At 44.1% G+C, this 11,435-nt stretch overlaps 1 protein-coding gene across 1 annotated transcript; it reads right to left on the reverse strand.

Annotated features, from left to right (window-relative positions):
* Window positions 1-2,679: 2,679 nt before the first annotated feature.
* Window positions 2,680-6,229, reverse strand: LOC104694073 (calcium homeostasis modulator protein 6). The gene is given in 3 exon segments (XM_010407154.3): window positions 2,680-3,698; window positions 5,602-6,030; window positions 6,033-6,229. Coding segments are annotated over 3 exon segments (888 nt in total). The 5' UTR covers window positions 6,132-6,229; the 3' UTR covers window positions 2,680-3,338.
* Between the last annotated feature and the right edge of the window lie 5,206 nt (window positions 6,230-11,435).

Genomic DNA, 11,435 nt, shown 5'->3' on the forward strand with positions numbered 1-11,435 from the left:
CTTACCTTGGTGACACCAGGGTTCATTCTCACCAGATCTGTACAGTCCTCATGATAATCTCTCTCCCTTTGTTTGTCTTAATAGTGTGGTACAGTGGTGGCATAGTGTAATGGAGCTTTAAGTGAACAATTTTGTAGGGAACAAAACCTAATGTATTTGTTACCTAGCCTTGGTCTCAGCCCAACTGCTGTTACCTGCTACCAGTAAGATGTGGCAACATGTACACCAGTAACAAGTTTCCCTGCCTTTTTAATTTTTTTTTTTAATTTTTTAATTAGAGATGAAAGGTGTTGTGGAATTTGTCTGATTTCACTGCCTGTGCAAGAGCCCTCAGTGGGGCTTTTGCTGGTTATGACCAGCTGGTCGAGATGGACATGTGGCTGACCACAATAAAGGTTCTTTATTGGCAATGGCCATTTTTACTTTTTCCAGCAACACTAGCCAAATATTCTCTTTTTAAATTATTATTATCTTGAAAGTGAATAACCTATACTGCCCTTGTTTGCTTACAGAATTACAGAACTGCTAGGGTTGGAAGGGACCTCTGAAGGTCATCTAGTCCAACCCACCTGCCAAGGCAGGATCACCTAGAGGATTTGGATTGTCTCCAGAGAGGGAGACTCCATGACCTCCCTGGGCAGCCTGCCAGTGCTCTGCCACACTCAGCATAAAGAAGTTCTTCTCATGTTGAGGTAAAACTTCTTAGATTGTGGCCATTGCTCCTCCTCCTGTGGCTGGTCACCACTGAAAAGAGTCTGGCACCCTCCTCTTGGCACCCACCTTCGAGATGTATTAATGAGATCCTCTCTCAGTCCTCTCTTCTCTAGACTAAAAGGCCCAGCTCCCACAGTCTCCCTCATAAGAGAGATGCTCCAGACCCATAATCATCTCTGTGGCCCTTCTGCTGGGCCCTCTCCAGTAGCTCTTTGTCTTTCTTGTACTGAGGAGCCCAGAACTGGACATGGCACTCCAGATGCGGCCTCACCAGGGCTGAGTAGAGGGGGAGGGTCACCTCCCTCAACCTGCTGGTCACACTCTTCCCAATGCACCACAGGACACCACTGGCTCTCCTGGCTGCAAGAGCACTGCTGGCTCATAGTCAACTTATCACCCACCAAGACACCCAGGTCCTTATCTACAGAGATGCTCTCTAAGAGGTCAGCCCCCAGCGTGCACTGTTACCGCATAATCATCAAGTTTCTTGGAAGGAAAAGAGCACTGAGCAAGTCACTATGATGAAATTTTTTTTAAAATTCTTTTCTACATGCAGAATTAAATCTTGTTTTGCCTTTATGTGTGTGTTGTTTTTGCATGGCCTGGTTTTCAGTAGCGGGGGGGGCACAGAGGTTGCTTCTGTGAGGAGGTGCTGGAAGCTTCCACCATGTCCAGCAGAGCCAATGGCTGATGGCTCTGAAGATGGACATGCTGCTGGCCAAAACTGGGCCTGTGAGAGAGCTTGGTAATGCCTCTGTGATGACATATTTAATAAGAAAATCAAAACAAAGTGGGGCATGCACAGTTTTTTCTAGCCAGAGAAGAGGAGGAGGTGAGAACATGTGAGGGAAAACAACAAGGCGACACCAAGGGCAGTGGAGAAGGAGGGGGTAGAGGTGCTTCAGGCGCCGGAGCCGAGGTTCCTCTGCAGGCCGTGGTGCAGACCATGGTGCAGCAGGTTGTCCCCCTACGGCCCATGGGGATCCACGGGGAATGCAGAGATCCACCCGCAGCCCATGGAGGAGGTGCCCATGCTGGAGAGGGTGGATACTTGGAGGAGGCTGTGATCCAGTGGGAGAGCTGGTGGAGAGAGAGGGCCCTTGCTCCCAGGCTGGAGGAACCTGTCCTTGGAGCACTGCACCCCATGGAAAGAGAGAGCCACGGTGCAGCAGTTTTGGGAGGGCTGTGTGCCCGTGGGAGGGACTCATGCTGCAGCAGATTTGGGTGGACTCGTGCTCGTGAGAGTGGAGCCATGTTGGAAAATTCATGGAGAACTGTCTTCTGTGGGAGGATCCCAGGGTCTCACGGGGGAAAGACTCCTCTCTCTGAGCAGCGGAAGAAGAACTTGGGTGACAAACTCACCAAACTCCCATGCCCTGTCTCCCTGTGCTGTTGGTGGGAAGGAGGGAGGGGCTGGAGGAAGAAAAGGTGTTTTAAGGGGGTATTTTACTTCTCATTATCCTCCTCTGATTTTGTTGGTAATAAATTCATTTTCACCATCTAAGTCAAGCCTGTTTTGCCCTTGGAGTGTTTTCTCCCAGTCCTTATCATAACTTCTGAACCCTTCATTTAAATATTTATGTCCTCTGCCCAGCTGTGCCAGGGGAAGGTGAGTGAGCAGTTGTCATGGGTGCCTGGTGTTTGGCCAGTGTCAAGCCATGACCATGTGTTATATTTTCAGTTTATAGTGAGAAAGAAGCTTCCAAGTTTGTTATAGTCATCCAGTTAAAACAGGGTCTTCCCTTCTTCCTTCCTTGCAAAATGAATGTAATAAATAACTTCTTGGGATTCTTCTCTGTCTGTCTGAATATTTTCCAAATTTATTGTGTAGAAAGAGAGGATTTCTGCAAGGAGTAAAAGGACAGCCCGGACCAAACAATCTGACTCATGTCTCTAAAACGCTCTCTTAAACAAAAGCTTTTCAGAAGAAAAGTGAACTTTATTAAATATTTTTCACTCAAAACTTGTATCTTTATTTCTTATAATTAGATGTTCTTTGATAAGAATATTACTACTTGCTAATATGGATTGCAGATTTTTAATGTCCTTAAATATATGAATGTGCTTTTAATGTTTGCTAATATATAAGCTTCACCTACACTGCCATGTTTTGCATAAGCCTAACTCCTCAAGAAAAGCTAAATACTTTGATCTACGGCTTGCTCTAGGCTTCACTGAAAACTTCATTGTAAAGAGAAAGCTAATAAACTGAGCTAAATTTCTGTTCAAGTCTTCCATTCCTTTTTGTCTCTTTGATAAGGTTTGGTATTGTCACTCCATCTGCCAAGCACTTTTAAGGCGTTTGGTAATAATTTGACACAGTACGTGCTGACATTTTTGTGGATGCTGATTATTTTATACATGACACCTCTTAATGGACAACAACATAAGAAAACTCCCATTTAAATGTACTTAAGCAAAAGTATTAAAATGCATTTAAAAGCAAATCTACTGAGGGTTACAGCTATCAGCTTTCACCTTCAATTTGCATAGATTTCAGCAAGAGCAGAGAATAAGCCTCTTCTTATATCAGCAGGGTTAAAAGACTGCCAGCATTGCAAAAGATTTGTTTCATTACAACCCTGAATCGCCTGCCTGGGCTTCATCCACAAAACAGTGCGATCCTAATCTTCCTCCATGGATTCGGCACTCTGGCCCCCCTTTTTGCTCGTGTACTTATGTATTGTGTCGTAATACACCTCTTGTGAATCAAATGTACACAGCAATGAAATCTTCCGCCATTCTTCCTTGCTGGGAGCTGGAAATGGTGCTGGGTCAGTGGTTGTAAAAAAGCAATTTGTATTTCTTTCTGCCAGCTTCGTTGCATGCTCTTTGGCTTTGATCTCAAAGACTTCCTGTTCTTCTTTTGAGTAAATTTTCTGGAACTTGTGCTGAAGATAGCTGACTGAGGAGCAACAGCGGCTGACACATTTTGAGATCAGTGCCACAGTCATGATGCTGGCTATCAGGAACCATCCTATCAGCTTGGAATAAAGATGGATATGTTAATGGTGGTTTTGTATGGTCCTGTGTGGGAACATAACATTGAAGAAATAAGAAAACTGTAAGCAAAGACACCCTGGAGTGGCTGTAACTGTCTGCTTGCTGCCAAAGAGGGGATCCCATGCACACAATTCAGCCAGACATACAGAGCTTCTGCACCCCTGAGCTGATCTTGTCAGATTAAGGATGAATACCCAAAAAAGAGAAGATGGACAGAAGTCACTTACTCATTTATGTCCAGCTTTCTTAACTTTTAAGGCAAGATACTGACCATCAGTTTCTGTGGCTGTAGTCACATTCATGGTACAGAGGGTGCAGACTCATCCTGTCTGCCTCATGCTGTGAATCAGAGCTCCTGCTGGCTGTGTTCCTGTGGAACGTAGCTACTCCCCCTGATGTCTGAGCCTGCTAAAACAGCCAGTTTCGACAAGAGAGAGGAAAAGTTGTATCCTGTATATTTTGTAGGCAGGACACAGATTTGGCTATTGAATATGGGAATTAATTCTTGTTTTGCACCTGATTTTAACATGCTTAGACAAGTCTCAGAGGTCCCATCAAAACCAAGTGTCCTAGTAGATGCTGGTCCCTCCTCTACCCAGGGGTATTTAGCTGGAAGCTCCAGGCAGAGATCCTGCAACACGGTCTTTTACCTCAGAATTACTTTTTCTTTAAATGAAAAAGTATTGAGTGCTAAAAGAAAAGGACTTTGTGTTCTTTTTGATTCTTAATTTTGTTGAAAGTAGATTGGATATTAAAAACAGTCAGTAATAAAGCCCTCTGACACTTTTTCTATTTTAGTTTGACTGAATGTTTCTTTTAGATTCCACTGCAGTGTCAGTAACAGTCAGTCTTCCTTGATTTTACTCCTTTCTTCCCCTGTCTGAATTCAATGGTATAGAGTTTGCCCCTTTCCAGCCTTTTTCTTGGAGAAGCAGCATGCTAAGTATTTAACAAATATAAACACTTTTTTGTTTTAATAAGGGTTTGTACTAAACAGGAACTTACAAAAATCCAAGTAATTATAAACTCTTATAAAACTTAACTCCCTTAACCAGCCCGTAGTATTTTCCTTAGAAAAAGTTGCAAAACCTGATTTTCCTACTGGAGTTAAGATTCACACAAATGTAGAAACAAAACTGAAGTGCTGCCAAAATTTGGAGGTCTCGTTTCACTCCAAACAAGAAAAAATCCACACGAGTGTTACTGTTTTGATCATGCAGTGCAGTTTGCCTTCAGCACAAGAAACTTTAAGAAGACAGATATATATTTTAACTATTCTGCTGGAATACAAGTGTGAAATTATTAAGAGGTTCAAGCATTGAGATTTACAGTCAAACAGGTTGTTCTAACTTGTTTCTCTTTCCAGATGTCTCCTTGCAACAGCTCTGTTGCAAGGAGACATCTGGAAAGAGAAACAAGTTAGAACTTGCAACAGCTCTGTTGCAAGGAGACATCAGCTTCCTCTCTGTTAGTGATCTCAGCTTCCCCTCAACTAATGCTGATTTACAGAAGTTTGGGGTATTTAGAGGCATAAAAGTGGAGAAGAACTCACACCATGTCTAAGTTAATTGAGAAGAAAACTTGCTGTGGAAAGTCCCGTTCTCTAGGCTGGTTGTCTGCCCAGCTTGGAATGAGGTTTTGTAAATGACAGTGCCGAGCCATTACCATGCAAACATGCAAAACCAGAAAGTAGCATGAAAATACACCTATTGCTTCTCTGTTACAACTTTTTTGCCAATGAATTTTTGCTAGCTGTGTGCTTGTGGTACATGATATTATATAACATGAGAGAAGGACTGGTTACAACCCCTGGCAGGCACCACTATACATTGAGCAGTCAGGGTTGAAGCCCATATTGTGAGAAGAAGAGCAGCGAGGCTTTACCTGGGACTGTGCCTGAAGGCTGAGCCTATCACCTGGTATGTGTGCTGCTAATTCCGCATCACAGGGTATTTTGAACAGCTTCTCTTGGCAGTCTGGGCCTTTATCTTTACAGAAGAGACGCTGTGTCAGGCTGCTCCCGCTGGCCGCACACTCGTAGAAGTTGGCTCCGAGCAGGGCGACCGCTATCCATGTGAGAGGGGCCAACAAGGCTCTGGCTGTCACCGGTACCAGCACCTGGCAGAAATGGGCACAGGACTCCGAGGCACTGCATTCCTTCTCCTGAGAGCAGCCGCCTGTCAACTGGTGCCATATCCTGGTGTTCACCATGTAACCGAGCAGCAAGAGGATGAAGGCAGGCACTAAGAGGAAGAAAGAGCCATACACCATGTTCCCAGAGTTGCAGGGACATTTGAACACCACAGATGAAAAGAGATGTGCTCGGTGGCAGCCGTCAGCAGGGACACAGCACTGTAGCCCAGAATGGTCTGGTGGCGGATGCAGAAATCCAGTGTTTCACGTAACCTATCCATTTTCTGCCTCCCCTTACTTTGAGAAGAGCAAAATCTCGGTCAGAAAAGGAAAAAAGAGAGATAAGTGTCCTGCAGTTTGCATGGCTTAGAGAGGCTTGCAGAGCTTTCAGTTTCTGTTTGTGGTGGTGATGCCGTGAGACATAGAAACAGCCCTTCATAGAGGAAATAAAAGAGCCTGTGACTACTGCACAGTCAAGCAGAGACCACACCAGAAAACCACTCCAGTCATCAACAGGAAAACAACGAGGAGAGTTGTTTCTATAAAAATAGTCTGCGTTTGTCCACACATGCATTGTAACTAGCAATGGCTTAAATCTCATCATCTTTTTAGTGAGGCTTTTCGGTGAGGCAGATTCAAAGTGTGACTAAAATGTGAGAAAACCACCCAGAACTCTATACAGATTTTTATCCTGCCTTATTTTTAGCAATACAATATGGCTTCTCCTCTTATGGAAGAAAATTCAACTATAATCATGTCAATTTTCCAAGATAATCAATCAATCTGTCTTTTTAAAGTAGTTATATTGGAAATTATATAAGCCTTAAATTTTTTTAGTTTAAAGTAACATTTAGTCATGGATTTGTTTGCCAAGGGGAAGGGCAGCTAGACTTTGTTGTTTGTTTAATCTTTAAACCACTGAGGCTTTGGGTCTTGCAGGGCAAGGCCTGTGTCTTGGTTTAAAAGACAGGTGTCTGCTAAGGAAGGCAGGAGTCTCCCTTGGAATGGCAGATGCAACCCCCCTCCCTCCGAGTTATTATAATTTTGAAATCAAGGGGCTTTTAGACAAAGATGTGGGAAACAGGAATAACAGTTCTTTACTATTATATATCTGTATGTGTATAACCAGTCAAACAAACACCAATAACTCTGGCAGTACCAGCAAACACAAACCCAGTCCCAGCCTTCTCGGCTGTCAGGCCCTTTCCCCTCGGGTGCAGTTCCGCTCGCAGCCGGCAGGGGCGCTGGCGGCTCCCGGTGAGCAGGGCAGGTGCGATGGTTCCCCCGCGGCTGCAGGGGGCGCTCCGGAGCGAGCTCGGGGAGCACGCGGCACTGGCGGCCTGGGATCCCGGGAAGGGATGGAACAAAAAAACTTCACAAACCCCTGGGCAGCCGATCCCAGTGTCCGGCTGGACCCTCGGGAACAGCAGGCTGGAACAGCAGGCTGGAATGGCAGGCTGGAACAGCAGGCTGGAACGGCAGGGACAAGCACAAATCCCGGATGGCAGATGCGATGTATCCAAACGGGGAACCCCCCGGAGGTCTGGGCAGGCAGATCGAGCAGGGCTACAACGTAGCGAAGGCTCGAAGCAACGGTGGGGCAGGGCAGCCACAGCCCGGCTCCAAGAGGGGCAGGGAAGGTGGGCTTGGGATCCCGGGGTTTCTCCAGCAGAAGGAAAAAGCAGCCGAAGAAAGCAGACTCCTTTCTGTCCTAACGCCGGAGACCAAACTGCCCCCACACACTCAGGTGAAAACAAAAGAGTAGCCAGCTCTTTTGTTTTCCTTAAGCACCCAGTAATTTGTTCCCCTGGCAACATGTATGGGCAAAATTCCTTTAACAGAAGAAAAGCCAGGAGAGCTCCTAAAACCCCAACAGCCTGATAAGCTCTAATAAAAAAAATTGGTGTTTTGGAGGTCTGGGATTTTAAAATTCACAGTTCCCAGTTCAGCTTTTGGGCAGCTGAGAGGATGGCATAGAGGCTCCAGAGCAGGCAGCACTGGTTCAGGTGGCTGCCAGGCTTGCACCAGTTGTGCTGTGCTCAGTACTGAGCTGCTGCTGCTGCAGAGGAAAAGGTGCTGCTAAATGAAATGCTTGCCTTGGCCTGGAGAAGACTTTGTTATTATGCAGCAGTGTACTACAATGACATAGCAAGCAAAAAAGGATGTAAAACCAGAAAGAATGGATCAGGCTGAAGGTTAGTCTGGCCACATCTCAGCTACAGCCAATAGCTGAGTGGGAAGAACAGGGACAAGGAAAGGAAGCTTGGCAATGCACTCACACCCTGTGTGATTTCAGGGATTTCCTTGTATCTAACACCTGTTGTTTTAACCCATGCAGACTTACTGACACCCAAAATATTGTATAGCAAGTCTGCTTAACCTTCATTCGAACCTGACACCATCCCATTTGATGCCCCCAAGATCTGGAAGGGAAAGAGAAAAAAAGAATAGATCCTTGGTGTCTCCATCAGCTCATGGTCTTGTACACCTTCACCATAGCCCCCTCTTTCCCAGGCTGGGGAGCCCCTAATATAGTCATTCCTCATCTGATGTTGCATACTTTTGTTATCCATGTTGCCACCTGAACTGTTCTTTAGGATTCAGGTATCCTTTTTCACATGAGAGGAAATAGGAAGTATACCAGATTTCCAGTGCCTTGAAGATGCAACTGAATCACAGTTTGCTACAAAGGCACACTGACATTTGGTTTCTATTTCCTTGAAATAATTTCCAGAATTTTAATTTTGTTTTGATCATCCATGAATCAATATTTTAGCAAGATATGCTTTATAATAAAAAAACCCCTTCAGTCCTTGAGGGATAACCTCAGCAAGTTCAGAGTCCATCAGTGTATATATGAAGGTAGGATTTGGTTTCAGTTTGAACACCACTTCTTCTATACTGAATTAGACCTGCCATTTTGCTTTTTGATTGGCAGCCTAAGAAAGTATCTCTCCAGTTCTTTAAAGCAGTGGTTCATTTTTAAATATCAAGAATAACTTTGCATTATTGGCAAATACTGTTACCATGATTTTTACTTAGAGGCAGCTAGAGACAGAAGTTAGCAAACCTTGAAACCAGAATTCACCATACTGGAAAAAGTCCTAGCAGATGCCTCATCCCTGGAAGTGTTCCAGGACAGGTTGGATGAGGTTTTAAGCAACTTTGTCTTGTGGAAATTGTCCCTGCCTATAGGAGGGGGGGTGGAACTGGATGATCTTTAAGGACCCTTCCAGCCAAACTTTTTGATGATTCTATGATTCTTTGTCAGCATGGCAGAAAAAACAGATGCAAGGTAAAATTGCTGCAAGGGCACCTCCTTACAAAGACCGGGACATGGGCTGCCTCCAGCAACCACTGGTTTCACAAAAGAGCCAAAGGACCAGAGGCAGCTCTCTGGAACAGATTACGACCACACAGGGAAAGCATAGAGCCAAGAAACCCTGCTGCTTCTGCTTCTGAGCCTAATTTTACCAGTACTTTATTTATCTGTAATAAAATACGATTTCAGGAACAAGCTTCCTGCAAAAAAAGGAGGGGACCTCTGCATGAAAAAGGATTAACCCTCCTCCAAGAAAACACGTTTCCAGTAAATATTCACAGAGAGCTGTGGGTAAGGGAAGAGAGACCACCCTAGTTGAGCAGTGGGGAGCAGCTGTGCTGAGAGCTAAGTGGGGTGCAGGAGTGTCCAGGGTGAGCCCAGCCAGTGGCAGCTTTGGGAGCTGGGGAGCGGCCCAAGGGGCCTCCTGGGTGCAAGGAGCTGTGGGGCTGGGGAGATACAGAGCCCCCATTCACTCAGAGCTCTCTTCTCCCAGGGCAGCTCTTTTTTGCCCTCTAAATTAACACTTGTCTGGCCACAACAGCTGCAAAGCATTATATGGAAAGTATTCAGAAAACCAGTTTTCTGTTAAAGGACCCAGAATTCCAATTAAATGGTTGTTTTTACACTGATTTGCATTAAATTTCATGTCTTCCAAGGGGGATGGGAACAGTGTGAGAATTTAAAAGATGGACATTTTTAGAACAAAAGGTTATTTTTTTCATTTGAAACATCTTTCTGTTTTGAAATATTCTTTGTTAAAATGAAGGGCTCAGCTGAAAACAAGTGGACTTGTTTAATATTTTATTTTCTCCTTGCCATTTTAACTTCTATCCTTTCATTTGCAGATGAACAATTCTCAAACATTTTCTAGGTTGAAAAAGCTGTACCCTGAACTAATTCTGTGGTTCAATGAAGTGCATAAGACTGGTTACAAATACAGCATGTACAAGTGTGTGTATGGGCACTGAAGGGCTTTACCAGTACATATTGTGCAGATATTGTTTTAGTTATGTTAGTAAGTCCTTACAGTAGGTTCTTTTAAAATTTTTTTTCTTGCTGGAACATTTTCTACTGGTTCAGAATAGCAAATGACTGGTTTTGGTTTCCTACAAGTCATTCTCCTTCTAGCTGTTACATCCAAGGCCCATCCTGTCCTAAATTACTCCCATTAGTCTTATCAAGCTCAACTCCCTCTTCATGGTTGCAATGGAAAAGAGCACCTCTGCACTGGTTTTCCGCTTATAAGAACCGGACTTGCTTCTTCAACTGAAAGAGGTGTAAGCTGCATTTCTCCAGTTCAGAAAGACACATGGATAAATAGTCTTTTTTATTCTAGGAAAATTCTTGTAATGCCTTTTGTCTCATTGCGGGTGAAATTAATGCTTAACATGTTGGAGGTCGTGTCCACAAGCAGATCTGCACCTACCCTCCAGGTGGACTCACCTCCCCTGGAGGCTCATTGCCTCACTTTGTGAAACTGAGGAAGTTATTCTGACTTTATGGTTGAACCGGCCTTCTTACAAGTTTGTGAAGCGTCACACAGCTCAGTGGCACCACATAAATCATTAATAGTACTAATACTTAGTAGAACAGCAGCCTGAGAAGTAGCACTGTGCCTGGGCCTGCACAGCTTACAAGCATTTGTGTACATTATACTGCTATTTTAAGGCATTACATTTATTAGCAATTTTTGGCTGAAAATGAATTTTAGCGGGTAGGAAGGAAACAGGTCTGGAAAACCAAGTGTGGCTCTGAAGGAGGCTCTGACGGGTGAGCTCTGGTACAGAGTCACATAAGCCATGGCACTAATTTTTCCTTGCCGTTATTTACTGCTGCTCTTTTAACACTATGGGTCCACTACAGGTCTCATTTCTGTATGGGGAAGGTCCTGTGACCCAGTCCAAATGTCCTGCAGCAACCAGCTGTATGAGGGTTTTACTGTTCAATCTACAGTCTATATGAGCCATTAATAAACCTGTGTGGTTCTGTCTGTGGATTAAGTGACAAATATTTGCTGATCTTATAAGAAAATATGGATAGAAACATAGGATTTGAAAGGTAGAAGTTGTCATGTTTTATGATGAAATTAAGTAGCCTTGGTGAGGCAGATTACAGTTAAGAGTAATCAGGTAAATCACCCTGGGTAGTTAACTAGTCAGTTCTAAGAAAGAAAAGCTCAGTCTTTTTCATTTACTATGGAAAATGAAATACCATAAAATGACTTTGCAAATTTAAGCACATTAAACCCAAATTATTTGTATAC

This window comes from Corvus cornix, chromosome 3 (genome assembly GCF_000738735.6).
Source record: "Corvus cornix cornix isolate S_Up_H32 chromosome 3, ASM73873v5, whole genome shotgun sequence".
NCBI classification, from domain to species: Eukaryota; Metazoa; Chordata; class Aves; order Passeriformes; family Corvidae; genus Corvus; species Corvus cornix.